The 27084-nt window shown below is 47.3% G+C and overlaps 1 protein-coding gene across 1 annotated transcript in view; it reads left to right on the top strand.

The window, feature by feature from the left end:
- LOC8036972 (signal-induced proliferation-associated 1-like protein 2) overlaps positions 1 to 20020 on the top strand; it is a 55544-nt gene extending 35524 nt beyond the window's left edge. The window contains exons 18-26 of the mRNA XM_029976201.4: positions 3436 to 3496; positions 7679 to 7823; positions 9038 to 9249; positions 10422 to 10596; positions 10939 to 11038; positions 12704 to 12950; positions 13200 to 13435; positions 13926 to 13998; positions 15758 to 20020. Coding sequence (XP_029832061.2) covers positions 3436 to 3496; positions 7679 to 7823; positions 9038 to 9249; positions 10422 to 10596; positions 10939 to 11038; positions 12704 to 12950; positions 13200 to 13435; positions 13926 to 13998; positions 15758 to 15898 — 1390 coding nt within the window. The 3' untranslated portion in view covers positions 15899 to 20020. The remainder of the gene's footprint in view (positions 1 to 3435; positions 3497 to 7678; positions 7824 to 9037; positions 9250 to 10421; positions 10597 to 10938; positions 11039 to 12703; positions 12951 to 13199; positions 13436 to 13925; positions 13999 to 15757) is intronic.
- Positions 20021 to 27084: the final 7064 nt, after the last annotated feature.

A 27084-nucleotide genomic window follows, 5' to 3' on the forward strand; every position in this document is an offset into this window, starting at 1 on the left:
AACAACTTGCCTGGTTTCTTGCCTGTTTTGCAGCTCCCTAAAGCTATATTAACTCTCAACGTCTCAAATGGTACGTGGCTTGGGGTCTAATGTTTGCGTTCTAGCCCTCTTCTGGAACAGAGCTTGTTCCAAAACTTACAGGAGCGTCAAAAACAAGAAGAGGGCTGTTCACCTTCATATTGCTCACAGGTGTACACGCTCAAAGAAGGAAAGACTCTTTTCGAAACGTTTGTGCATTAAAGTCTGTCATTACTCAAATTTCTCTCAACGTCTTTAATATCTTTAATATCTTTTTGAAAAGTATTTTTAAGTACACTACCTTCATTGCTACCTGGAGTTTTTACCCTGAAAACGTGTCTCAAACTCTAGCTGCTGACCGCTTCATTGTGTTTACACATCTTACTTCGCGAGTTGCTCTTAAGCATTCCTATCGGCTAGCGCCGTAATCTCATTGGGTGCAGAACGACAATAAGGTGCATGATGCATGGGACTTGCCACGCCATGCATTCCTTAGGCCATTGGCGATTACGGCCGCGATAAATACCTACCCACGATATGCCAGCCGCATTTGGACGGTGTTTCAAGATTGACTTGTTCCTTAGGCATCTTCTTTGCTTACTAATTTACGAGCGGGTTGTGTTTTCTCAACTAGTAGCTCGACCGTTTCTGAATGGGGCTTGTGCATTTACGGGTCCGCAGAGCCAAGATGCGGCGAATCGCCGTGTTTTAGGCACCAAACGCAGCTAACATCAAGTTCGGACAAACCAGTCCATGCTGAATCTTGGGCTGCAAACCGTCGTGCGCAATGTCGTAGTATAGACGTGGCGTCGTTTTCGTAACGAAGTAGTTCGTTTCACGTCATTCGCTGGGTTTCTTTTTTTTTTTTCGATTGATGAATTGTGAATTGATGACTGGCTATCTGGGCACTCTGTTGGAAGGTGTGTGCAAAGGCATTTTTCATAAACGATGCACCCACTGCTCGAACGAATATGGTGTACTTCATTTGCTTTTACGTTGGCTGACAAAACTTTGTAACTTTAAATGCATGTAATGCACTTCAAACAAAAACAAAAAAAGCGTAGCAAATTGCTCAGCAATTTTGTTGCACATGGAACATGTGGCGTCTACACCAGGGTGTCTAGCGACCGGGAAGACCGGGAATTGTCAGAGAAATTTTAATTACCTGGAAAAGTCTGGGAATTGTCAGGGATATTGTCAAAAAGCGAGCCCAGACAGGCAAAATGAGCCAGAAATGCCATCGAGTGCCCTGAGCAAAGACTTGAGGACTTGGGGGCAGAAGAATGGGCAATACAGTAGGCTTGCGATAATTCAAACTCGGATATTTCATACTTTTGGTTAATTCAAACAAATTTGAAAATTTTGGTTGTCCCGCTATGTTTTTAATGTATTTATAAGCCACTTAATTCATACTTTTTTGTTGTCGCGGCCCCGTTGAATGCGCTTCTTTTCGAGCACCAGTGCACCGCAGAGAAGCAATTATCGCAAAGCTTGCTTTCGCGAGTGTTGCTTCTCCGCAGTGCATCGGTGTTCGGAAAGAAGCACACTCAACGCGGCTGAAGCGGGCACACATTAGCAGAAAACGGCGTTCACATTATGTGCTTCAAAACTAGCAATGATGACCAAGACGACATTGAGGATAAGGACCAGCTGAATGGCGTCATGCTTTCTGGCCTTGAAGCACATAATGTGAACACCGAGCTGGCGGGATATGCTAGTCCTGACAACGATGTGTGTGTGTCGTGATGACTCATTAAAGAACATAGTACAGGAAGTAATGCCGGCACAGCGCAGCGGTGAGAGTGAAGATGATGATGAAGAAAAAGATGACCCACTACCAACTGTCACATGTATTATGCCTGTACTTGCTTATAGTTAGGCCTATGAAGAGGAAAGTGGCAGAAATCTGCTTTGTATGTGTAGCTATCCATGTAACAAATCATAATGTTGTCTGGTATCATATTTAGATGAATTTCTGATAATTCAAACTAAAATCTGTGACCTCCTAGAGTTTGAATTAATGAGAGTCTACTCTAAATTCTGCTTATAGCGGAGCGCGGGCTTTGCTCACCCAATGTACAGCGTGCTACCCGATGCAAAGGGAACAGCCGACAAATCCAGTCCAAGCCTTGGATTGGTTTGGTATGAGGGCACGACACTAGGCTAGATTCAGTAAGAGCTTCTAGATTTAGTAACAGATGACCCCAATCCAATTTTAGCATTAAGCCGAAAGTATCCGAAAGTGTGCATCTGGCGGCAATTCGCCATGCTGCCATTCGGTTATTGACATGTATGGTTGAGCGTCGTGTTTTCATTGTGTTTCCGGAAGTGGCCTCTTCACTGAAGATGTCGGCGGCAAGAACGTGCTCGTTTAATCCGGACTGGACGAACCCAAATATTTCGGAATATGCAAGTTAGACTAAGCCCGTGCAAAATGATCCTCACTGTGCTCAATCCTCAAAGCCTTGTGTTGTTATGGTCTTATTATATTTAACCACCTCTACAGACGTCAGGGAATTTCTCCTGAAATTGTCAGGGAAAACCTGGAAAAGTCAGGGAATTTCAAAATAATAATTTGCTAGACACCCTCTACACTCTCGGCACTCTTCCATCGGCTAGTTTTGCGACTGGCATAGCGCGTGGCATGTACACTCAACAGCAATTCCTGGACTGAAAATGCCAGCCCTAACCCAAGTTTGAAAAACGTGCGACAAGGTGTCAAGTTGCCATCCGCCGGATGCAGAGCGGATGCCCCGCAGGGCTTGCCCGCCAAATGGCACCTCAACTCACGGCGATGTGTCGTGAAACGCTGGAAAGACGCTCACTTAATAATCTAAACGGTCTGGGTTCGATTCCCTCCTCGTGCAAACACTTGTTTTTTACCGCGATGGCCTCTTCCCTTCCACTCGAAGCCAATCAGTGTGGAGCGTCGCGGCCACGCTTTTATCCGGGCTTCCCTTTGAGTTTCACGAAATGCCGAACACCTAGCGAAATAATGTTTTACGTTAAGAAGAAGCTGTTGAGGTGGAGCGGCGTGAACTGGACCAATCATTTTTCGGCATAAGGTTACCGCAACACCAAGTCGGACACTAGACATTTTCCATCCCGACTTCGCTCTTCTGAGCAGTGACAGACTCACATGCAGCCGAGCCGTCGCTACAACCTGCATGTTGTTTTTCATTCCTTTCTTTTTTTCTCATTTTATGGTTTTCACGATACGTAAGCGTTTCTTTCCGAGTACATCGGAGAAAGTGACTTAAAACATTTCGTAAAAGATCTGAGGGGTGCTTTAACGTTCCTGCAGTATAGTGACAGAGGTAGTGTGTTTTGTGTTGTTTTATTTGAGAAGCCTTTCACAACGAACTGTGAAGAGTGCGAGATGTGGGTAACAAATTGTTTTTTCTCGAACCCTCGTAGGAATGATCTCCAGTTCAGAAGTGCCAACCAATCCCAGAGGGTGTGCGACACCTCATCTGAGGTGAGCGATGCTTCTTTCGTTGCCCCTGTAGGGCGACTCAGCGATGCTCATGTTTCTGTAGTAAGGAAGCGGGTGTTACCTCGCAGTGTTTCTGTTGGTGGCGTACTTGATCGTTTGATCTAAGTGTGATGTGGTCCCAAACCCGGAAGGGGAATGTGTGATTATGAGGTGCAATTACTTTGATTTTAATTGGATACCAATGTGTGGTGCAAAACCCAAACCCAATCAACAAATTACCGATTGAATATGCGCATAATGAAAAGAGTGACTGGGTGTTGCTACTGAACGCTTGTCAACGCTTTTCTTATTCGTTGTACAGTTTAGGGGTGGTAGTAGCATTTTAGGCTTCCAAAAAATATGGCATAATCCCCAAAAACATAATAAAAATCCTTGGTAAGTCACGAATGATGTCTGACGCGTAAAAGATTGGACGCGGACAATGGAACAACTCAGCGGACAAATCACTTAGTCCGGTTAATTCAAAACAAATTTCGATTTTGGTCGTCCAGCCATGTTTTCAATGTATTTATAAGCCGCTAAATCCAAACCGCATTTTTGTGCATCTACCTTTCGTTTTTGCGGCCCCATTGAGCTCCCTTTTTACCAAGCACCGGTGCAGTGCAGAAAAGCAGCACCTATGGAACTTAATTCCACAGATGTTGCCTTTCCGCAGTGCACCGGGGCTCGTAAGACAAGCTCAGCGGGGCTCATAGTCCACAATAGACAACTTTCCTTGACATATGAACAAACCTAATTCTGCTTCGAGGCGTCATGCACTATCTAAACAGTCCATACATTTTATTAATGTTTCATGCGTGGCATAGCTACGTATGATCAGTAGGTCTTTGTAGAGGAAATCATCAAATACCCACTTTGTATGCATAGCCATCCATAAAGGTCAATCTCGCGAAAATTAATCATTACTGTGACTGCCAAGTAACTTTCAAACTCCTTCCGTCATTCCTAAAATATTGTTTGTTTAGCATAGCATCAGGGGGTCCTAAAAACAAATATTTGCAAGTTATCATAATTAAGACTGCTTTTAAAAAAAAGATTGAGTTTAGATTGCGTCCTATGTGTAATCTTAGCATTTGTTTTGTGTCTGCTAACTGCCACACAAGTTTCAAAGGTGTGAACTTTTGTTTTAGCGTAGTAAACTTTTACAAGCTTGATTTAAAAAATCGCGCACCAACGTCAGATCTAATTTATCTGATCTCAGTGTCCAGTGTTGCTAAAGTATCCATATTCTTACGAACTTTAAGAAAGAAAAAGCTCGAGGTACACCTGAGCACTTCTTATGAGTTGTGAATGCGAAAGCATAGAAGCCCCTCTGACGACGTGGATGATAAAGGCGACAGTATGTTCGTCGGCGGCGAGACGAGCAGAAGCCTCCGAGCACGCGCCAACGTGTCCGTTTTAATCGGCGCGGGGCCCGTAGTGGCATGGGGTTGCGGCAGTTAGTTTTATTGGCGCGCTGGCGGCACTAGAGTTCCTGTACAGGCTCCCTACGGGATCCAGAGTTGCGCGTCTGTTTTTCACTTGCCACCGCGCCACTATTCGCCAAGATCCGATCACTTGAGGAGCCGGATCAAATGCCGCGCTGGAAAGTAGACATTGCCCGCACCCCGGCGTACATTCCCCTGCTTTGGAGCATGCCGCGCGCCTCAATTGTGCGGTGCCGCTATTCACCGAATTCAGTCACGTGAGGAGCAGGAAAGACGGCGCTACGGGGATGAACGCGCAACTCTGACTCCCGTAGGGAGCCCATACAGGAACTCTAGGCTACACTAAAGCCGCTTCATGTTTCAAAAGTAGCGCAAGGTGCATTGATGCACGAGGCACGTGCAGCGTGCAACCTTTGTGAAGATCATGGCGGCACAGCGCAGCCCTGAGCTAGATTTTAGATGCCATGTTCTTCTCAGAAGTGGCGCGCGGCACGTGTCTCGAGCATGTTAACAACAATGAATGGCACCACTTTTTCCAGGATAAAGGGGCTTTAGGCTGCACGGACATGGAGCGCCATCTGGCGGCAGTCGTTAAAACTGACGCGCGCAGCGGCCAATGGGAGCCTTGTTGCCGCGCGCCAGCTAATGGGATCTTTGGGATCAGGGAAACTAGGCACTGTTTTCGCGCTTCAAACCGATGACGTCGGCTCGCTCCACGAGACAGTTACCATAAAATACCGGAGGAGCGCCCACCCAACTTTCACTGAAAACTGGGATAATCTAGACATGGACGCTTGTCTGGTCAAATCAGGTGCTTAACGTACGATTTGCAGAATTCCCAAGTTTGGGAAATGTAAATAGTGGGCGCTTGAACAAAGTGGGCGCTTCCCCGGTATTTTACGGTGATGCTTTCGCATTAAAAGAAACTAGTGCGACCGACCTGAATGTGAGCGGTACTATAATGTAAGATGTACAAACTTATTAAAAAAATTTTGCAAACCTTATTTATTTTGAAACTATGCAGACTGTTTGCAAAATTTTCAGAAAAGTCTTGCAAGAGCCATTTACCCTGGGCAAAACCCTGAAATTTTATTAGCTTATGAATAAATAGAAACAAATGCATACCGTTTTGATGTGTCAGTGGTGTAACAGATCTTTTATGTGGTAATTGAAATGTGAGTATCTTTATAAAAAAATAAGTTTGCCAGAATCGTCAGCTGTATAACAGTCGTTCCTAAAACGGTCAGTGGCCTAACGGCCAGTCATGTCGCAAGTAAATTACAACACAAATCATTTGCATCAACTAAAAAAAAAATGTAGATCTCCCTTTTGCATTTGCATCAACTAAAATGCTTGGGTACGCTGAAAATGTTTTTACTGTATACTTTTTACGTGATAAATTTATTTTTCGGTTTCTGTAACGGTACTAAACTGTTCATCAAAAGTCCAAGGACACCTGAGCACATCTTATGAGTTGTGAATGCAAAAGCATGAATGTTGTTCTTCCGCTCCCCTTTTGCAAAAGAAACATTCCTCTCAAGAATATTTTCTAATCTAGACACAAAATTTGAGTTTATATGTTTTATGTATGTTATTGCAAAATAAAAGCAGTGCATTTGATAAGCACCAAAAAAAGAAAATAAAGCCTTAAAATAACTATCGCTAATTTTATCTTGAGTATATTCTACAATATTTGTTGTTAATGGTAGAAACGAGTATCTGGGAGCTTGGCTGTCTTTTCTACAAAAATAACAAACGAATTACCTGTTGATCAACATAAGATAGTAAACAAAAGTCAATGTCACCAAGTTAACTTTTCACAAACCTAAACGTTTCATCTTTGCTAGAATGACCCATGTAACGAATCATAATTTATCTTGCTGCATATTTAGATGAATTTATGATAATTCAGTCTTCCGATAATTCATGTGTCTACTGTATATGGCCACTGTATGTGGCAGCCTCAGCTGACGGAGAAGCGATACCAGGGGCGGATCCAGAACTCCGTTTTGGGGGGGGGGGGGGGGGGGGGGGGCGGGGGGGGCGGGGGCGGGGGGGGCGGGGGGGGGGGGGGCGGAAAATTTGTAAGGATACTGTTCTCCCATTCTTTCTTGTGCACCAGGGGGTCCACCCATGTCAAATTGCCCTCCGAGAAAGAGGGAGGGGAGGGGGTCGATTTTGTTTGGGGGGGGGGGGGGGGGGCGGCCGCCCCCGTCGCCCCCCCTTGGATTTGCCCCTGAGCTACACTAGGCAAGGGTACCAGATGCACGACACCAGAATCAGAAACAGCAATGTTCGTTCGGATCCTAGAAGTTTCCAAGACAGTAGAACAGCTACAGTTGCTGATGCAGCGAGAACAGCAGGGCTTCGCCTCTAAACGCTTGACTTCCTGCACGTGCTCCGTGCCTTTTGCCACACTTTGGCCGCACGCGCATGCTCAGGGTACACAAAAGGTCAAAGCATTGAATCAACTTTTAATATAGTTGGATAATTTACGTAGAATTATAACGAATTACAGCAATAATAATTTGACTCAATAATGTTGTTTAGTTTAGCACGCTGCGGGGCCTACTGGTTTCAGCTAAATTAATAAATAAATAAGTATTAACGAATAGCGATAATTAATTCTTTATGTCAGGAGAAATATGTGTGTTCTGCGCGTTCTTGTAGTATCTGTGGGATCGAGCAACATTTGCTTTTGTCGATCGTCGGTGATGGTGCGTTTCTGCGGGAACAGGAGCGTCCGTCGCCAGTGCCTCCACCCGTGCCGGCGCGGATGGCGCGCAGCCCCCCCGGCCGGACCGGGGGCTCCCCGTGCGACCGGGGCCCTCGACAGGCGTGCACCTCTCTGCCCCCTCTGGTGGCCCCCACTGCACACACAGGTGAGCGACAAGACGGACTCCACGTTATAAATCTAGAGGAAGAGACCCGCCATTTTCCCGCGTGGTTTCCACCACCCGGGAACGGCGGTTCATAGTAGCAAGCGGAGGGTGCAGTGGCCGTAGCTATAGTTTGTTGCAACTCAAGAAGGTAGGGCGAGGGTAAGACTGGCTGGAAAGGAGGAAGCAGACGGAATGCTGGAGAAGAGAGGGGGAAACCTCCTTTCTCTTTAGCATTTCGTCTGCTTCCTCCTCCCCAGCCCGTCTTACCCTCGCCCTACCTTCTTGAGTTGCAACGGACTATAGTCACTCTGCGCAAGGAGTGGATGAACCTGCTCTCTGTGATTGGTAGACACGGTGGGCGGTCCACCCGTCCGATCGGAGCTCAGTGGTGTGACGCGAGGGTCTCACTTTGCAAGGAGCAGACAAACTTCCCGGCAGCATAGGGCTGTTTTGAAAAAATGTCAAAATGATTGAGCGCTTTCAAAAAAAAAAAAGAAAAAAAGATTACGCCGGCTTGATTGGATTGACGAAGACGGGGGGAGCACAAAATGTGTCGCGAATGAGGCGGACACGTGCTATCTTTGTGCGGCGTCATGTGGCAGACGTGACGTCATGGTGTCGTGTAACGTCATAGTGTCACGTGAAGTGCTGCCAACCTGCGTAAATGTTTCTTCCCCGATTTTTATCAAAAGAAATTCCCTAGATTTTCTTAGATTTTCGAAAAATGTGTTAGTTTATGTCAATATTGAGATTTTCATTATAGAGTAGCGTAAGAATATATTCCTGTAGTTGGGTGGCCATTTAAAAGTTAAATTTGCTTCGTGGAAACCTTTTTACATGGTTAAACTTCGTTACTTGGGCTTTGTGTGGCCCCCCAAAATCACTGTTATTACCACTGTTATTACCCCGACAAGATACAGAGAAGCCTTCCCCTTGCACTCGACCGGCACGAAGAGGAAAAGGGGAAGCAATGTGTCTCTAAAGCCCTTGAAACCCATTAAAAAAATACCTAGATTTAAGCGAATTTCTTTTTACCCCTAAATGATGACAGAAATCCCTAGATATAGGGGGAAATCCCTAAGGTTGGCAGCACATGACAATCCTTCTTGACAATTCTTGGTGACGGTTCGTCAAGACGGTTATTTACGACGGTCTTCGAATTCTGCGTCGGAACGGACGGGTAATGTGAGTGCCGTTCCCTTTGTCTGTCGCAGGCTCGTCCCGCAGTGGGGGCAGCAGTCCGTCGCTGGCCTCCCTCCTGCTGCTGGAGCCCCTCGCAGGCCCCCTGGTGGTGTCGCGCAGCGAACTCAGCCTGGCCCAGCTGTCCCACGAGCAGCAGATCAGGGTGCCCGGCCTGCACCCGAGGCAGGCGCGCCACGGCACCCTCGACACCATCGCGGCACCCCGCGACGCCCTGGGATCGCAGGTGAAAACCGGCGTGGAGCGTTGGGCTCTACTTCGTTTCACAACGAGTTGGCAAAGAGCAAGCGCTACGGCTTCTTCGAGCCGTTCAATGCGTCGGAGAAGTACACGTGACTGTGTTCTATCTCACTAATTTGGGCAGTGCTTTGGATGTCACGAGCGGAAGGGAGAGGAAAGCTGCCTCTGTACAAATTTCGAGCGAAGGGCTCATTTATAAGAGAAAAATAGCGACGTCAGCAGGAAGGTTTGTGTTAAGAGGGGGAGTTCCTCCTTCCCCTCTTCTCCTACTGCTTGGGTTACGCTCTAACCCCCATACCTTTGGTAAATGCTATCACGTGCTTCGCCTCCTCCGTCGCTCTGACCGGCTCTGAAGGGCCCGCAGCGTTCGCCCTTTGCCGAGTTACGGTGAAACAAAGTGTAGCTAGGCGAACGTATCGGGAACGCAGGTGACACTACAGACTAGGACAAGTAGAAGACTAATGCCACGGTCCTTAGATAGACTGCTCACTGGTTCTTAACCCGCAACAGACCATAGAGTAAACCGCGGGGTGTCAAAACTTTTCGAATTCGAGGAACACCCGAGGTGGTAAAGCGGCACACTTACGTGCATTGTAGTGAAGAATGCAGGTTACGTTTGCCCCTTAGTTACTCATTCTTGGGTGGCTTGAATCCGCTGAGACAGTGCCCGGAAGTGCACATTACTTGGGGGACGGGAGGGTCGAGGAAAATTCGGGTGCTCGGGAAAACCCGCGAGGGTTGTCCGGGAAACACCCGGAATCCTAGGAACCCGGAGGTTCTTCGGAGCACCCCGGTGCATTCCCCAAGCTCTCCGAATTTCCTCATCCTTCCCTAAGCAAAGCATTCTCCAGTTTAAGGTCTATTTTAGCGGGCGTAGGCCGCTCATTGATGCGTAACTATGAGCCACGTATTTCCAGTACGTGCCTCGTTGCGTACACGGTCTGTAAATTTCGGTGCCGCTTTATTGGAGGAACACTGATGTCGGGAGAGGTTTCTCTTGGCTAGAAAATGTTAGGAACCCCTGCCCTAGCGCTGCTTCGTTGCATTAATGCCGAGGCCAGTAGATCCTCACGATAAAAAAATTTTAGAATTGGTGGGCTAAACAAAAACGTTCCATGCTAGTACGCGTTTCGCATTGTTGCTTGCTTGTGTGTGCAGCTCCAGCGCAAGAGCCAGGGGGACCTGAGCAGCGTGGTGTCGACGTCCTCGCTGGCCCTGGATCGCTGCTGCGGGGGCAACCAGACGGCCAACAGCAACTCCGGCGTCCCCCTGGCCTCGGGCTACCAGTCAGACAGCTCCAGCGAATGGGCGCTGGGCGCTGGCAGCAGCGCCGGTGGGTGCCCGTCCTTTCGTCGTCCGGCCGTTTGTGTTGTGGCCCTTAAAGGCCGACGTACACTTGGCGTTTTCCCACTTTTCTTTCTTTTTTTCCTTCGTGTCCTCTCCGCCTTTCAACTTGCCCCAACATGGCTCCCCGCAGTTCGAAACGGGGCGGGCGGGGTGGGGCGGGGCAGGCGGGGGCTTATCTTTCCTGCAGAATACCGAGGTCGCACGTCGGCCCTTAAGGCTCGTTCCCATACCCTCGATTGCTTGCGACCTCTCGCGCTATTTTTAAGCTCCAAGTCGCGCTCGTCGAGACGCCGTATTTCTGACATTCTGTGGTTGATGTGGCGTGCAGACGAGCTGTCGACGTGCAGCGGCAGCCATCTTGGGAGTCCCCTGCCCAAGCGAGGCCTCTGTGACCGGGGCCCTGCCCACAGTCCAAAGGTCCGCCTCAGGTGAGTCGTCCAATCTCCGCCCAAAGCAAAAACTGTGTTAAGAATTTGGGTTAAAGGTGCGTTGGTATCTGTTGCCCTTAGCCCACAACATTATGGGAGTGCTGGGCTTGTTTGCTCGAAGCCGGTTAAGTTTAACCGCGGTAAAAAGTTAACCGCTTTTTCTTACTAGAGGGAATTCTAAATCACGTGACCAGCAGAGTAAGGACGGCGAGGAAACATGGCGGTTCCACCGCGAGCGAGCGTTGCTTGCTTTGGAACTAACATTTCGTAGTAGCTGCAATATCGGATGCATTAATCAGCAATGAATGGTGCAGGAGGCTTTTGTTTTGCTTTACCTCACTTAAATCGCAAAGGATGAACAATGACCTCGCCACATTTTTTAGATAGTCTTTCAATTCTGGCCATTCCTAAGCCTAAATGAATGCAGTAATTGTTGGCATGGCAACGTCTGGAATAATTTAGTAGATTGCCCTGACCCAATCGGCCACGTATTTATAGCGCAGAAATGCAGACAGCGTCCCAATTGGACCTTTTGCTAAATTTTCCAAGCACCAAGGCGCCTGCTACGAGTGTAGTTACACATGCTCCACATGCTGCCGTCTGCAGTAGTACCGTATTTTCCGGTGTATAAGACGCCCCTGTGTGTAAGACGCACCTGTGTATAAAACGCACCGCCGGAAATTTTGGAAAAAAGTGTGTCTTGAACATCGGAAAATACGGTAACTGTTCTAAAGCAAAAGCCTGAAAATATATTTTGCCTTGTATGCGCGTTCGTCAAAGCCTTATTATGATTATTTACTTCGAATCTTTTATACGGGTAGGCCAGTGCGCATGGAGCGTGGAATTACACTTTCAGCATTCTTTTCGATGCTTCGGTAATTTAGGAATAGGTACGGTATGTTTTCACTAAAGCCAAATTGCGTGGTTTTTAATTTATGATGGTGTTATATACAATTCTTACATGCTGGCCAACCACACTGCCGGTGTACTGCCTGCCTTTCACTGCTCACTTCTTTCTGATCGTTTTATGGACTGAACTTCCTCGTCCTCTTTAGAACTTGGAAGGAAATTTCAACGAGGCTTGTCTTCACTTCAGATAGCCAAACATTTAGATATTTTTCGAACAAAGGTTGATTTAGTTTTACCTTACCAAATATCTGTACCGCGAGCAACAAAACATGTTTCTTAAACTCAAATGTATGCCACGCTACGTCGCGAAAACCTGGTAATGCGCGTTCTTGGGTCCCCCCTTTTTGGGAACTTTTCCACCAAAGCCACTTCTATTCACTACAACCAGTAGGTGACACCAACTACCACCCTGTAATAAAACACGGAGCTATCGCTCATACAGCCCTCTTCAAACTTGGCTAGGTACTTGTACGTACCTAGTAGGGAAGGGCGGCTAACATTTTAGCACGGCTAAAGTTAACCAGCTTCGAGCACAAAACACATTTTATTTCACATTCTATGCACCTGTGGAGCATAAAACCAGAGGACTGGTGGTGAAAAAGCAAGTAGAAGAAGGAATGCCACTGCAGTTGCGCTTAGCGTTTTTTTTTCATATTTCCTCGTTCGTTTCGACTAGATCTTTCACCGCAATCGCCCGATGCGATGGGTTTAAGTTGCTGCAATCCAATCCAATCCGATCCGACCGTCGCGTTTCAGCTGCAGGGTGGGCGCGGAGGCGGGGGAGCCCCGGAGCCCCCTGTCCGTGGTGCGGCCGGCGCAGTCGCTGGCGCTGCGGGCGGGCGGTGCGGTGTCCCTGTCCGCCTGCTCGTCCCGGTCCCCGTCGTCGGTGAAAGGCAGCAGCAGCGCGGGGAGCACGAGCAGCGGCCCGGGGTCCGGCGGCTCCACCTTGCAGGAGGACTTGCTCAAGCTCATTGGCCCAGACTACTTGGACAGCGACTGCGAGGTGAGGGGAGGGGCACGGGCACGCTTTGAAGCAAGATTTTTTAGCTTCTTGAACATTCTGGAAGGCTCACAGTTGGCGTTGCGATGCCTCGAACGCGTCTCCAATGACGGCCGTGTTTACCGGAACCACTCGCGAGTCGCTTTATCTCCCGTTTCCATATGGCGGTTAATCCGACTTGATAAAAGGGTCACTTAGGAGTCGGCTGTCCCAAATATCTAACATCGCGTGGGGTCCGGTCATTGCGTGCAGGATCCCCCGTGGTGCCCCCAGGGCGCTCCGGAGCGGCCCCGCTCCGGCCCCGCCACGCCCTCTTCGTCTCTGGAGCGCGTAGGCCGTCGGCAGGGCCTGGCGCTGCGCTGCCGCTCGTCGTGCCCGTCGTCGGCCGAGGACGTCATCCTGACCACGGCGCAGCCCGCCCAGGTCATCGCCTGCCCCGACGCCAGTCCTCCTCCCTCGGGCGACAGGGGACCGCACCTGCAGGACGAGTGAGTCTTTCGCTCGCGTCGCCGCCTCGGTGGCTTCGAGGCGTAGCGCCGGGGCGTACGGGTCCCGGGGTGGTAGGTTCGAATTGCGGCCGACGTGCCCACAATCTGACGCAGTCTTGTTGTCAGAGAGTGCACCGTGCGACCGAAATTTCTGTTGCATCTCAAAAGACTTCTCGTTGTGGATCATTTGACGTGCAGCCAAAATGAGTCGGCTGCCTTGCAGCGGCTCTTTTGGTGATTCTGCCGCTTGAGGCAGGTCGGATCTCCGCAAACGGTGACGTCACGCAGCTTTGTCTTCTAGGTGGTATCAGCTGGGGTGTGCCGGATTGGCTCGTAAAACCCCCGAATTCGGCTTTCCCAGCCGCGTCTCTCGTGCCTTTCTGTCACTGTTTTGTACCTTTCTTTGTTGGGAAGCAAAATAAGAATTTCTTGAGAACGTACGGGGTTCTTGTTTGGTTTTGACGTTGCCGCAACTTTTTGTGACGTGCAGGAAGCCCCAGCCCCAGAGACGACTCCATGATCTGGAGGAGAGGGTCGTGAAACTCCAGGAAACGTTGGCACAGGTAGGTTGACGACTCGCTCCTCCTTGCCGTGCTTGCATTTCATTTCATTTCATTTATTATACCTTAAAGGCCCCTGGGGGCATTACATAAGGGGGGTAACATAAAACACAGTATAACACTTCAAGGGTTGAAATCAAATGTAGGGACAAATAGGTTGAAAGAACATCTGTTATTTTACAGTGCAATATCTTCATTATACAATCATATGCTTAGTAAGTTCTGCTAAAAACAAGGTATGATCTGTAATTGTTACAATGGACTCAGGTAGCGCATTCCAATCCCGTATACACAAAAAAAGGGGAGAGTTTTTTAAAATGTTGGTTCTGGCAAAGGGCATTTCTATCTTCTGGCAATGATCACGGCGTAGGGAGACATGACTGGCTGAAGAGAAGAATCCATGATCAGTCCAGGGCTTGTAAAACAGGTTATGAAAAAAGGATAATCTATCTACGGTGCGTCTAGTATTAAGGAGAGGTAGTGATAAAGAAGCCTTAAGGGCAGAGATGCTCGTGGGTGAGTAGTCAGCAAGAATGAATCTAGTTGCGCGGTTTTGGATTGATTCTAACATGTCAGATAGGTAAGCCTGATGGGGGTTCCAAATGGTAGAAGCGTATTCCATCTTGGATCTAACAAGGGTGCAGTACGACAGCTGTTTGATTTTCGGTGAAGCTTGACTAAGATGGTGTCTTAGAAAACCTAAAGTTTTATTAGCACTGGAAGTTATGTGTTCAATATGAGTTCTCCATGTAAGGTCAGAGCTTAAGTGCACGCCAAGGTATTTAAAAGATGAAACCTTTACAATGGGCTGGGATGCAAGTTGATAGGTGTAATCTACTGGATTACGGGATTTAGAAAAAGATACACATTTACATTTATTATGATTAATGGACATAAGCCACTCGGCACACCAGGTTTCAATTAGGGATAGGTCTTCTTGTAATGTTACTCTTGCTCTCCTTTGGCTTTTCTTCGGCTGCTCAGCGACTTGCTTGTTTCCTTGTGTTTGCCAGTCTCTTGGGGTCCTTGAAAAAGCTTGAGAACCATTCAAGTCTGAAAGTGCTGCTTTATGTGAAACCCTTCAGTTACAGTGAAATCGCTGAACGTGATGTTAAAGCTCAAAGACTTCCATAGAGTGTGCTATTCAAATGGCCTTTATCACTTTGGTCTGCTTTGTTCGCGTCCAGACAGATATTCTTGGCTTTACGTCGTTTTTGACGGAATTGTTTCCAGTCGTCTAGTCGCAACGAGTTTGAATATCCGGACCTACTGTCTTACTGAGGTGCCTTGTCGCGTATCACTTAGTTGGTTAGTATATGAATTGGTTCGTTTATCAATTATTTTATAGGCTAATTGGTTGTTTTTTTTATTAATTTATGGATTACTGGTCTATTAGTTGATTGGTTTATTGATTCATCAGTTGGTTAGTTCGTTTATACATTGACTTGTTCATAGTTTAGACAGTTTATTGATCAATTAATTGCATCATTGGTTGGTTAGCTTATAGCTTAATTAACTTGTGTGTTGATAAGTTTATGCATTGATTGGTTAATGGAGTAATTGCTTCATTGGTTGTATAGCTTATTGGTCAATTGATTCACTTGTTTATTTAATAAATTGGTTTGATTGTCTAATATAAGAAAACATTAATTGGTTCATTCTTTTATGTAATTGACTGGCAAATTGATTGATTTAACCATTAATAGATTGATTGGATGGTCTTGCTAATTTGTTTTAAGTGCCGTGTGCGTGGTGAACACAGGAGCAGCATCACAAGGCCAACCTGGAGCACCAGGTGCGGCAGCTGCGCCAAGAGAACCACCGTCTGCACGAGCAGTCGCAGTCGGCCAGCGCGCAGCTCAAGAGGCTCACCGACTGGTTTTTCGGCAGCCCCGACGCTTAAGCTGCCCCCGTCTCACCCCACTCCGACCACCGGAACGATGCCGCCCTGCGTCTGCCGAGCAGCTCTTGTGTTCGTCGGCCATAAGCTCACCTTAACCTTATTTAAAGCGCTAGGTCTATAGTAGTACATGCAAGAACTGCTGTGCCACGTACATGATGTCGGGAGGCGAAAGCAAACCGTGTTATGTTTTTGTCCTGCGAAATTAGACTATGTATTGTAGAAAGCTTAGAGTCTGCCAGAACGTTAGCTCCAGTGGCTCGGTTAAAATTCCGGAGTTTCAAAACTTAACGCTTACGAGAGTAAAGAGAGAACAACTGCGTCTGCCTCTGAAAGGCGGCAAAAGCAGACGTAGTATGCTCTGTCTTTTTTCTGCTGCATCTCTCAAATGGTGCCGCTCTTGGTAACAGGCAGACATAACGTAGGAGCAGACAGTGCCCTAATGCCTGCTAATTACTCTACCGGGCCTCCGCGAGAAAATTAAACCCTGTTTTTCGCACCGCAAAGATAAACTAGACATCGTGGAGAGCTCAAACTCCGTTAAAACGTGGCCCCAGTCATTCGAGCAAGATGCCAAAGTTTCAGCACCCTCTGTTATCTTATTCAAAAGTTAGAAGTGATTTTCTGAAATTTTCGATGGAAAAATAGGGCCCGTTTTCACTCATTTTCGGTTCTTGGCGCCATAGAGCACGTATTCGGAAGCTCCATCAGCCGCCATATTATTTTTATTGAAATTTTCAGAAAATCGCTGATGACATTTGAATAAGATAACGGTTGGTGCTAAAACTTTGGAATCTTGCTTGAACGGCTGGGGCTGCATTCTGACAAACTTTGAGCTCTCCTCGATGTCTAGTTTATTTTTGCAGTGTGAAAAACAGGGTTCGGTTTTCTCGCGGAGGCCCGGCGTGTCGCCAATAGTAGTGCCATCTGAGTGATGCAGCGGAGGGGAAATGCACTCCGTGTGTTCTCGGTGTCTGATGGTGTCCTCCAATAGGCAAAACAGTCTTTCACTTACTGCTTTTCACTTCCGTAACCGCAAGTTTTTAAAGCTCGCACATTTCATCCCAACACACTGGTGTGCCACTCTGACAAGGTCGGAGCTTTCTGCAATGCGTAGTTCATTTTCCGTGTACGAAAAACATTGTTTTCTCACCCGGCATCTTGTACCTGGATTTACATGCGGCACACAACAACTGGAAAGCGACACAAGACCCGCGTTGCGTGACATTTATCACGCGATGCCACTCCTGCATGTGACATATCAGTCTACTTCCACACATAGTGGTTCCGACAAGAACGGAAGAGTCAGTTATGTAGCATACGAGACGTGCAAGGTCGTTCCAAGGTTCATGTCGGTCCCCCGTCTTTGTTACATAGTTGAACGTCGCCCTGCCAGTCTCGGACGTAAGTTGGTCTCAAATTAGTCCTCGGTGTCATCCCATTTGCTGGAGCCTAATCCCAATATTGGTCCGACGTTAGTTCCCTCCATTGTGCGTTCGGCAGCTGGCAAATTTGTGGGGGCGACTTCGGACTCTTGCCAACAGCTTGTCGCTGCCGCGCTTTCTTAACGATGTTGGTACTACATCATGAGTCATGACTGTACTATTTGTTTTCCCCTCATTGCAGCGCATTTCGTCTCTCAATCTTTTTAAGTACTGGGCGTTAGTGAGAAAGACGGAACCGTGTCTTTCGGACCACGAAAATAATCTATACATTGCAGGAAGTTGAAACTCCCCGAGAATGTGACGCTAGCGGTCGTGATAGAACGCAGAAGTTTGAGAACTTGTTGTTCGAAAGATGAAAGAGGAAGACGAAGTTTCTTTTGCGAGCCGACGTCCACTTAGGCCTAATATCGTTGAAACAAGAAACAACGACATTGTGGGCGCCCGTAGCATCTACTCCAGCGAAAAAGGTTCTCAGCAAGAAAGAAAACAATGTTATCTTTCTTGCCAACAAGTGCTATTTCTGATATAAATGCCACATGCGTCTACAATCTCGGTTCTTGTTTTGACCATATTAGGCTTAGGGGGATGGCTCTTAAAGAAAGTTCCTCTTGATTATCTTTTGATTCATGTAACGTCATGCTCTACATCGCGTTCGGTCCCAACTGCTAGCGTGACGTTCTCACGGAGTTCGAGCTTTCTGCGATGCATAGTTTGTATACGCGGGTCGAAAAACACGGATCCTTTTTTTCACGAACGCCTGGTACTACTAACGACCTATGCATGTCACAATCATAACCAGCCATCGTCTTAGATTTTTCGTCCGGTTGCAGAGTGTCTACGTGGTGACCGTCGTCGATTCCATTTTGGATGCAAAAGATCTGTCGCGACGCCGTGTCTCGTTTTCGTTCGTGCTCGTAGCATCGTCGCGCAGCGAGCGTTTTTCCAAGCGGCGTCGCGCCGAGTGTTGACATTCCCCGCGCCTCCGAAACGAGGTTTCTACTGGTCTCGGTTTGGCGTCACGTGACAGCGGTTCGGGTCAGGTGACAGACGCGCAAGTTCTGTCCGACGGAGGGCCGTATCCGTCTCCTCCAGAAGGCGCACCCGTCCCTGACACAAAGTGAAATGTTTTTACGATAGCGTTTACAAGATGGAGGGAGTCTGACAAACCGTGTGCTCAACGTTTACTCATTCTTTTTTATTTTTAACGCTGCTATTGTTCGGTGTCACCAACATTTACGCCTGCATTTCAGTTCACGTGACTTCTTTTTTTTTTTTATTTACTCTTTTTCACTGTATAAATATTCACTTACTCAGTAATACCTGTCCGTTCTGACTGAAACCGTTTTTTTTTTCTTGTTTAGCTGTCTTATAGAAGCAATAAAACTAGCCAAAGAAGTTTAAATAATCATTTTTACATGAGATGTTTTATACGACGACTCAAATTTTACCGAGAAAGGGAGAAAAAAAGAGAAGAAGAAGCTGCATTATTGTATACAACCTTATTGCAAAGGGTGTACCAAAAAAAAAAAAGGGAAACACCATATGTATGTGGCGATTTCCTGGTTCTTAATGTACATCTACTGTTTCTTTCGGATAATGTTAGCGAATACATGTTTCAGCAGTGAACACGTGCAAAGTTAGTTGTTCCGGCCTTGTCTGTCGGGAACATGCATTTCAGCGTTTGGCAAGCTCTGTTGCTCCCCGCATCTTTCTAATGCCACTGCGGTTCAAAGTACAGGCCGATCTAAGGTTAGCAAACGAAAGTCGACTCGCAGAACCTGTAGCAGGTGTGACTTCGATCCTTGCCTCTTCTGACTGCCCAAAAGGCCGTCGCTAATAGTAGTTATCGACATTTATCGGATCTGGCTTTGAGAACTTGCTCGGGACGTTACCAGGCTACCTCCAGGGACACGAGGCAATGCGCAGGCTGCCACTTCATCAATCAATGAACGTTCGATGTGGCTAACAGGGACTTTATTCTAACTTAATAAAACATGTCAGAAAAAAAATTGAAACAGGAAAAGATTGAGGACAAAATAAAGCCAGTTCACATGGGCCTATGTGATTCGTCTTTTCTCCAATTTCTTCTGTGGTTTCGTATTTGTCCTTTCGTGGTTAGGTACGTGGTACTAAACTTCCATCAACTTGCCTGCCTCTCAGCTTTCGGGTAGCATTTCGTTTAGAACCATCTGACTGTCTTTAAAGCGAGCTGACGCGATCACTCTTCGATGCCTTCTGAATGTGGTGAGGGTGCAACAGCGGTGCCGCGCGGTGAAGCGCACCTTCCCAACGGTACACTACCAACGCCCCGGCTACTTAAAACAAAGATGCCATTCCGTGCCACCCGCTCCCGTGAGGGCTTCCTTCGATAATCATCACACTTTTTGAACGTGCTAGACCGCATTGCCCTCCAGATGTTGTCGTTTTTCTTTTTTCTTGTGTCTCGTTCGTCCCGAATGCGTGCTTTGTGATGTGCCATTGCGCGTGGCAAGCACGTGTCCACATCCTTCGCCGCTTCGTACTGCGTGACGGCGACGACTCCGGGAGCGGCGGGGGGGAGCTCATGTTTATATGTGTACAAAACAAGAAGAAAAAAAATAACGGTTTACCGTACTGTGCGGGGAGAGGACGGCGGGTGGTCGACCACCCTTGGCAATCAAATAAAATGTGTGGCAGAATCTTTTTTTTTCGCTGTGTCTCTGTTCCTGTTCACTGGGGAGTCGAGGGGGCCCTGAGACGGTGACCCTTCTCTCCCCGGTGGCAATCAGTTCGTCGAACGTTTCATCAACGTATCGTTTTGTTGACACTGGGACGTTGCATCGACAGTTCAACTCATCAAAAGGCTCCCGTGTTTGCTTCATCGACACACCTTGCAGCGTTTCGTCGAAAGTATCTTTCTGTGCACGTTGTTGCGACATTCGACATCCAGATGATACAGTGGTTCCAATGAGGCTTGGTACAGTCTCGCGTCCGAGATCATAATTCATTTTGCCCGAACGGAGCGGGGCGAGGGTTGACCGTCTGTAGCGTGGTCTCGTAGAAAGCCTAAAAGTGGATATCACAACTCCACTTCGTAAAAGGAAAAGCGGCAAAATGTTGCACGAGCTTGTCCACAAAATAAATTTCCGTGAAACAATACGGGCCTGTGCTTGTGTCGTGATCAAAGTGTAAAAAGTTATATACTTGGATGGATAATACGGTTGTACACTTCAAAGATGTTAACTGCAGCTGTAATGCACCCACTGGGTATGGGTTTTCAAAAACATGAAAAAATTGATGGGCTGGTAAAAGGGCCGAGATGTCGGAACTCTACATTGCGTACGTGGCAGGCACATCTCCAGTTGGGCGCACCGGTCTGGGACTCCCCTGGCGTTGGAAGCAACGTGTCGATACTTTCTCTTTATGATGATATGAATTGCACCGACTTGACATAACACAAGGAATAATTTAATCAGACTTTTCGTCTCCCGTTTGGGAGACATCATCAGTGAAGCCGAGGCAATAATGAGGGATACAATTTTTTATTTAAAGAAGGTCTGCATAACACTTGAGGAAGGGGGGGGGGGAGGGCGCAGTTGGGGTGGCGAGCTGATGAATCGCACCGGATGCACCACTATTCATACTACCTTTGTGGACCCCACCTTTGTTTGCGCACCAAAATCAAAGCGTTCTCAAAGTCGAAACTGTTATCCGTTGTCCAACAATGATCCCCCAGCTTCATCTTTGCCCTAGTGGCATGTGTGGCTTTTGCCATGTCACACTTGCGTTGTTTCATACGGGTGCAATGTTTGCGGCCGGTCTCTCCAATATACGATGCGTCGCAATCTAGACGGTTAAATTTATTCACAACAGACTGGGATTCGGGTTGAGGAGCGGGGCAGGGCGGGGGTTGTCTCGTAAGGTTGTTCAATTGGTAGTCCGGTTTCAGAGCATGTGGAGGAAACCGCTCTACAGTGGACTGTGCACCCAGTAAGGTTTTATAGGCGTTATGTGGATTTGACTTTGAAAAGTGTTGAACCGTCAACCCCGTTCACACGTGAAGTAGAACTGAATGGCAGACTGGCCTTTCCTAAATGTTGATGTATGCCGAAATGGCACCGGACTCGAACAAATGTGTACCATAAAGCTTGTGACACAGCTAACTTCTTGAACTTCAACTCTCATCATCCAGTTGAGCACAAAAGAGCAGTCGGAAAAACCGTGCTACATCGTTCCGAGCACATTTCTTCTAATCGGGAACTACAAGCTCCTGAAGATACAGTTATTGTTTACTCGCTGGTGAAGCGGGATTTTCCTAAACGTTTTATTGAAAGCTTGTGTAAGCAGATAAGACGAGGAAGACGTCGGGATAAAAATCCTGATGGAGCAGGGCAAGTAACAATTCCGTATATTAAAAGCGTTTCTGGGTCTATTCGCAGGGTTCTCGTCCTTTTAAACATTCAAACAGCTTTCAAACCTTACCTTCATCTATGTGACTTCGTTTCCAAACCAAAACACAAAACCCCCCCCAGAGTCCCAGTGTGGTGGTGCGTATAAATTAAACTGTCTAGAATTTGACGCATTGTATATTGGAGAGACCAACCGCAAACGTTGCACCCGTATGAAAGAACGCAAACAGTAAGGTAGTTATAACATGGGAAGCAGAAACTACACAATCCACAGCAATAAAAACAGGCCTCAGGCAGTGCTGTCCACTGTCACCTCTGCTCTTCATAATACATCTCAGTCAAATGGAAAATATATTAGAGCAGGGCAACTTAGGTTTTGATGTGAGTTATATATGCAAGGAGGGAGAAATGTAATACAGGTAATACCAGGGCTGATGCATGTGGACGACATAGTACTCGTGGCAGATAATCGGGACACATTACAGGAAGCTTAGTAGCTGGAATATGTGGAGAGGAAGGGGACACTGGTCATGAGTTTTAGTAGTGCCAAGTCTGGAGTAATGGTGTTTAACGACGAAAAGAGGGAACCCCTGAGGATGGAAGACATTTTAATAGACCATGTTGGGAAATACAAATACCTGGGAGTTTGGCTCAATGAGGGAAGGAAATATCTAGAAAAGCATGAGGAGAACACAATTAGAAAAGGGAATCTATTACAAAGCTCAATTGGCACTCTGGAACTACTGGGTGTATCGAGGAGTGGCCGGGCTCTTTAAATCGACCGCAAAATTCGGTTTCTTAAGACCATAGAGATCATACATCCTAACTCTAGAGGAAAAGGTCCGCCATTTTCCCATGCATTCTGGCTGCCGTAAGCGGCGGAGTGGGCGGAGCATGCAGGCAGACCAAGGAGGATAGAAGGGTACGTAGGAGAGGGCATGACGTCGGCCGCGTAGCCTCCACAAGCCATGCTCCCTTGACGCCTCGCCTCTTTCTCATTTTCCTCCTTACTCTCCTCACTTACCATGCCAACGTGACCACATCACGTGACCGTAGCTAGCCTTCGTCTTGCTATGGGGTACTAGAATACACCACAGTCTAGCCTTCGATCTGATAAAACCTACCGGACGGAGCTCGCGCAAGCCTGCAAGGAGTCATTCTACAATCAACCATCCATCTCGCACGTGACATGTCACGCGCACCAATCGCCAGATCTGCGGTCACAATGGGCACAAAATCGTTTAAACTTTTTATGACTAGGCTTCACCAATATCGCAACGTGCCCCCTCCTAGTACTTATAACTAGGGTGTGTATTTTCCGGTTTTAACCGAAAAACACCGATAAACATCCGTCGGTGACGAAAATATGAAATCGGTTAAAACCGAAAAACACCGGTGGTTGGATATTTTCGCCCTGGTTAAAACCGAAAAACACCGGTCGTTGCCTGTTTCCGACTTAGCGAAACCCTTTCCCCATAGAGATTCGTCAAACGTGTTATGTCATGGATCCTGCATTCTTCCAGTGTTTATACATGGCTTGCACGTGGCATCAATCCGCCCTCCTTTCTGGGGGTCAAAAGCGTCTTGTTAACGCAGTGGAAGCTAAGCACTCACACGCCTTTCCCCTATTGTGTCTCCCATGGCCCCCTTTTGTGAAAAACGTAACGCAGTGGAGGGTAGGCTCTCACGTGCCCTTTCCCCATTGTGTCTGGCCAAGTTATGTCGGTGCAAGCCATGTATTCAGAGGTTGTTGTGGTTCCTGGAAGACACTGCCAACGTCCGTGTCGTACAGGAGCGTGCGCTTTCATAATTGCGGGTTGTGAACTGCAAGGAACGTGCTGCCATGACGGATGCAAGCCTCTCGAAGTATGCTTGCATCCACTGTAATAACCAAGTGTAAGAAATAGATGCTTCCTAGAGAAGAAATGTATGAAATATGTGAATAAAATTGGAACACTGTCTGTGATCAATAGAATTTTTTTCCACCGATAATCACCGATTTTAGCCTAGTCGTGACACGTTCCACCGAAATACACCGGTGTTTTGAAAATAAATAAACACCGAAAAACATCCGCCGATTTTTCTCACAAATAAACACCGGAAAGTACACACCCTACTTATAACTAGGGGTGTTGCGAACTTTTGTCGAACCAGATTTTTTGGTCGTACTTTCGGGGTTCGACTGGGTCGAACCGGTTCGACGAACCTTCGAACTTTTCGCCAGATTCGACCGGTTCGACTTTGTGGACAGTGTGGCCAGCCCTTGATACAAGCATGTCTAGGTTTGGAGAATTTTTTTTTTATGCAAAGGGTTATTATATTTTGTGAACAGCTGCAATTAAAAGAAACTAAATCTAATCACTGAAGAAGTTAATAACTTAATTTTTAGTACTGTATTAACTGAAATAGCCAATCAGCGCTCTTAGCCATTCCCATCCAATCCGAAGCCAACGAGCCAGCCTGACGCGCATGCGCACACGAGTCGAACCTCGATACAAGGTTCGTCGGACTTTCCACTAAAAGTTCGAAAAAGTCGAACCTGGTCGAACTCGAACCGCGGCCGGTTCGCGGCACCCCTGCTTATAACTAGGGGTGTCGACCAGGTCGACCAGTTCGACCAGGTTCGACTTTTTCGAACTTTCAGTGGAAAATTCGACAAACCTTGTATTGAGGTTCGACTCGTGTGCGCATGCGCCACAGGCTGACCAGTTGGCTTCGGATTGGATGGCGATGGCTAAGGAATGAATTAAGGGCAGCGCTGATTGGTTATTTCAGTTAATACAGTACAAAAAATTAAGTTATTAACTTCTTCAGTGATTAGAATTGGTTCCTTTTAATTGCAAGTGTTTATAAAATAAAAAAAAATATTTTGCATAATTTTTTTTTTAAGCTTAGACATGCTTGTATCAAGGCCTGGCCACACTGTCCACAAAGTCGAACCGGTCGAATCTGGTGAAAAGTTGGAAGGTTCGTCGAACCGGTTCGATTCAGTCGAACCCCGAAAGTTCGACCTAAAATGCTGGTTCGACAAAAGTTCGCGACACCCCTACTTATAATAACCTCCTTGAGGCAGACCCTCGGGGTCCCACACGTGGTTACCAACTGCCTTCGATTTCACAAATATAATTATATCATCAGAGCAGTTTCATGACCTTCAACAATCCACGAACTTACCGGTGGAAAGATATTCGCGTTCCTTTCGAAGCTTTCTTTTTGCATAGCGCGCAGATGTACGGCCTCCCGTCAACACTAAACTAAACCAGATAACCGGCTTCGCCAGTGGCCGCATGAGTGGCCGCGCCCCGGGAATACGAAACGGCGCAACCACCAGATTTCCGAGATTTCGATAGAAGGGAAGTTAATGCAGTGTAATGGCTATGCTGCTTTTTATCAGCGTTAGAATAGCTGAGTTTAGTTTGCAACGTCAAATTATCACTGTTTATATTGCTAAGAGTTTTCAGTCTTCGCGATTACCATTGCGACTGTCGTCCTTCAGCTGGTAACATTGGTTTCTTTCTCTCGTGTTCTGTCGCTCTCTTTCGCGGTCCTTCACTCGGGACCCAGGATGTCGGCGCGCGGCGCGCGCGGGATTTGCCACTCCTCTTCACCCACCTTTACCCCCCTGCTTAACCCATCGCGCTACGACTTTGTGCAGCGGTAGTGCAGCGTTGCCCACAGATGGCGCATTTTTTTTTTTTTTTTGGTAAAATTTGCAAAGAGCGAACTTACCCGAGGAAAAAGTAAAGAAAGAAAAAGGCTTAGCTCCTATGGAAATGGGGCGAAGCCAAAGGCCGTTTTGCACGCAAGCGATTGCGATGCCAACTGCGTCAACGAACGAGCGTACGGCGCCGAGAGCCGGCGTCTTTAGCAGACGATCTTTTCGACCCAAAAGTTGCCATGCATTATTTTATCATCTTTACTGATAAAACTTATTGAATGGATACATAATCGATTAGGAAAAATGGTTTGTCGGAATATTTTGACTGTTTTCTTTTTTTGTTTTGTTTTTCGGGGTACCGATGTCGTCTGCTTTGCAGTTCCTTGTTGTTACCACGTCTCAACGTTACTAAAACACTCAGTTGGGAAACTCCCATAGAGACAGCTTTCAAAAAGTGGCTCCAACCTGTCTCCGAGCACCGAGCTAATGACGAACACAACGCCACCATTTCTCCCGCAGCGGCCACTCGAGGAACTGCACGCGACTTCTATTTCGGCTTTAAAAACAGATACAGCGGTAGAGGTTACAGGGGTGCCACCCCCATCTCCCCGGCGGACGCGCTGCGTTAAGCTATCGAAGTTAAAATGCACCTAGGGCGGGACGTGCTACCTGAAAGGCCCGCTGAGGCATGGTTGTATAAAAACAATATTAATTGTGCCGCAAAACTCTGCGAACTAAAGATTTTAAAAACATAACGCGCCCCTCTTTTGGTACTAAACTCCAATAAATTTCATACAAAAAGAGTCTTTTTCGTTTGTTTTTACGCAAAAACAGGCTTTCAAAAAGCTCGAGGTGACCATAGGAAGCGAGCAAGCCGGCCGTGTCGCGGCGGTCGCCTATTGTTCGCCGCGACCTGGCGGTAGCCGCCGCAGGAGCATCGGGCAGCAATGGTGACGAATAGCACAGCGGACAGTGTCCCCGTCGTGATTACGACGGAATTTAAGGCAGTTACGAGTTCGGAAAGTTCCTTCGGAAGCCGGTGCCGCCGGCTCAGAATCATCGCGAAGTAATAGCAACGAACAGCACAGAGGACAGTGGGCGACTAAGAATCCGGAAAGCTTCTTCGGTAGCCGGTGCAGAATCATCGGCGTGAAGCAGTGGCGATTAGCAGCACAGCGGACAGTGTTCCCGGGGTGATTACGACGGGGTTTGAGGCGGTTACGAATCCAGAAAGCTTCTTCCGTGGTGCCAATATGACGAAAACTGTTTCATGAATCTGGCCGCGTGTGCGACGTGAAGGAGGTCCGTTTCGACGGACAAGTGGATGTCACGGAGCGCCGTACTCTGCAAACAAAATTAAGCGCGCCCGCAAAAACATTTTGTTGGCGTTGAGTGGACTGCGGTAATTATGTACGTTTATTTCTGAATCAGCTTGACAATAACTGGGCGATTTTTTTTCGCGCCGTTCCGCGATTCTGTTTACTATCTTCCTGTAGGCTGATGGAAACATCCAACGGTAGGCTTAGGAGGGCGACCGCATTCTGCTTCTTGATTCCGGTGAAGTATTTGCTGCATAAATTTAGAGTTTGCCGTCGGTGTCGATGCTGTTCCATCGTCGCTAGAAGAGAAAAAAACTTAATTGTATTATTCGTCAGCAGCTTAAACAAAGCGCGAACTGGAAGGTAAGGAACGCCACTA

Source organism: Ixodes scapularis, unplaced genomic scaffold, assembly GCF_016920785.2.
Source record: "Ixodes scapularis isolate PalLabHiFi unplaced genomic scaffold, ASM1692078v2 PGA_scaffold10__122_contigs__length_95168666, whole genome shotgun sequence".
Lineage (NCBI taxonomy): Eukaryota > Metazoa > Arthropoda > Arachnida > Ixodida > Ixodidae > Ixodes > Ixodes scapularis.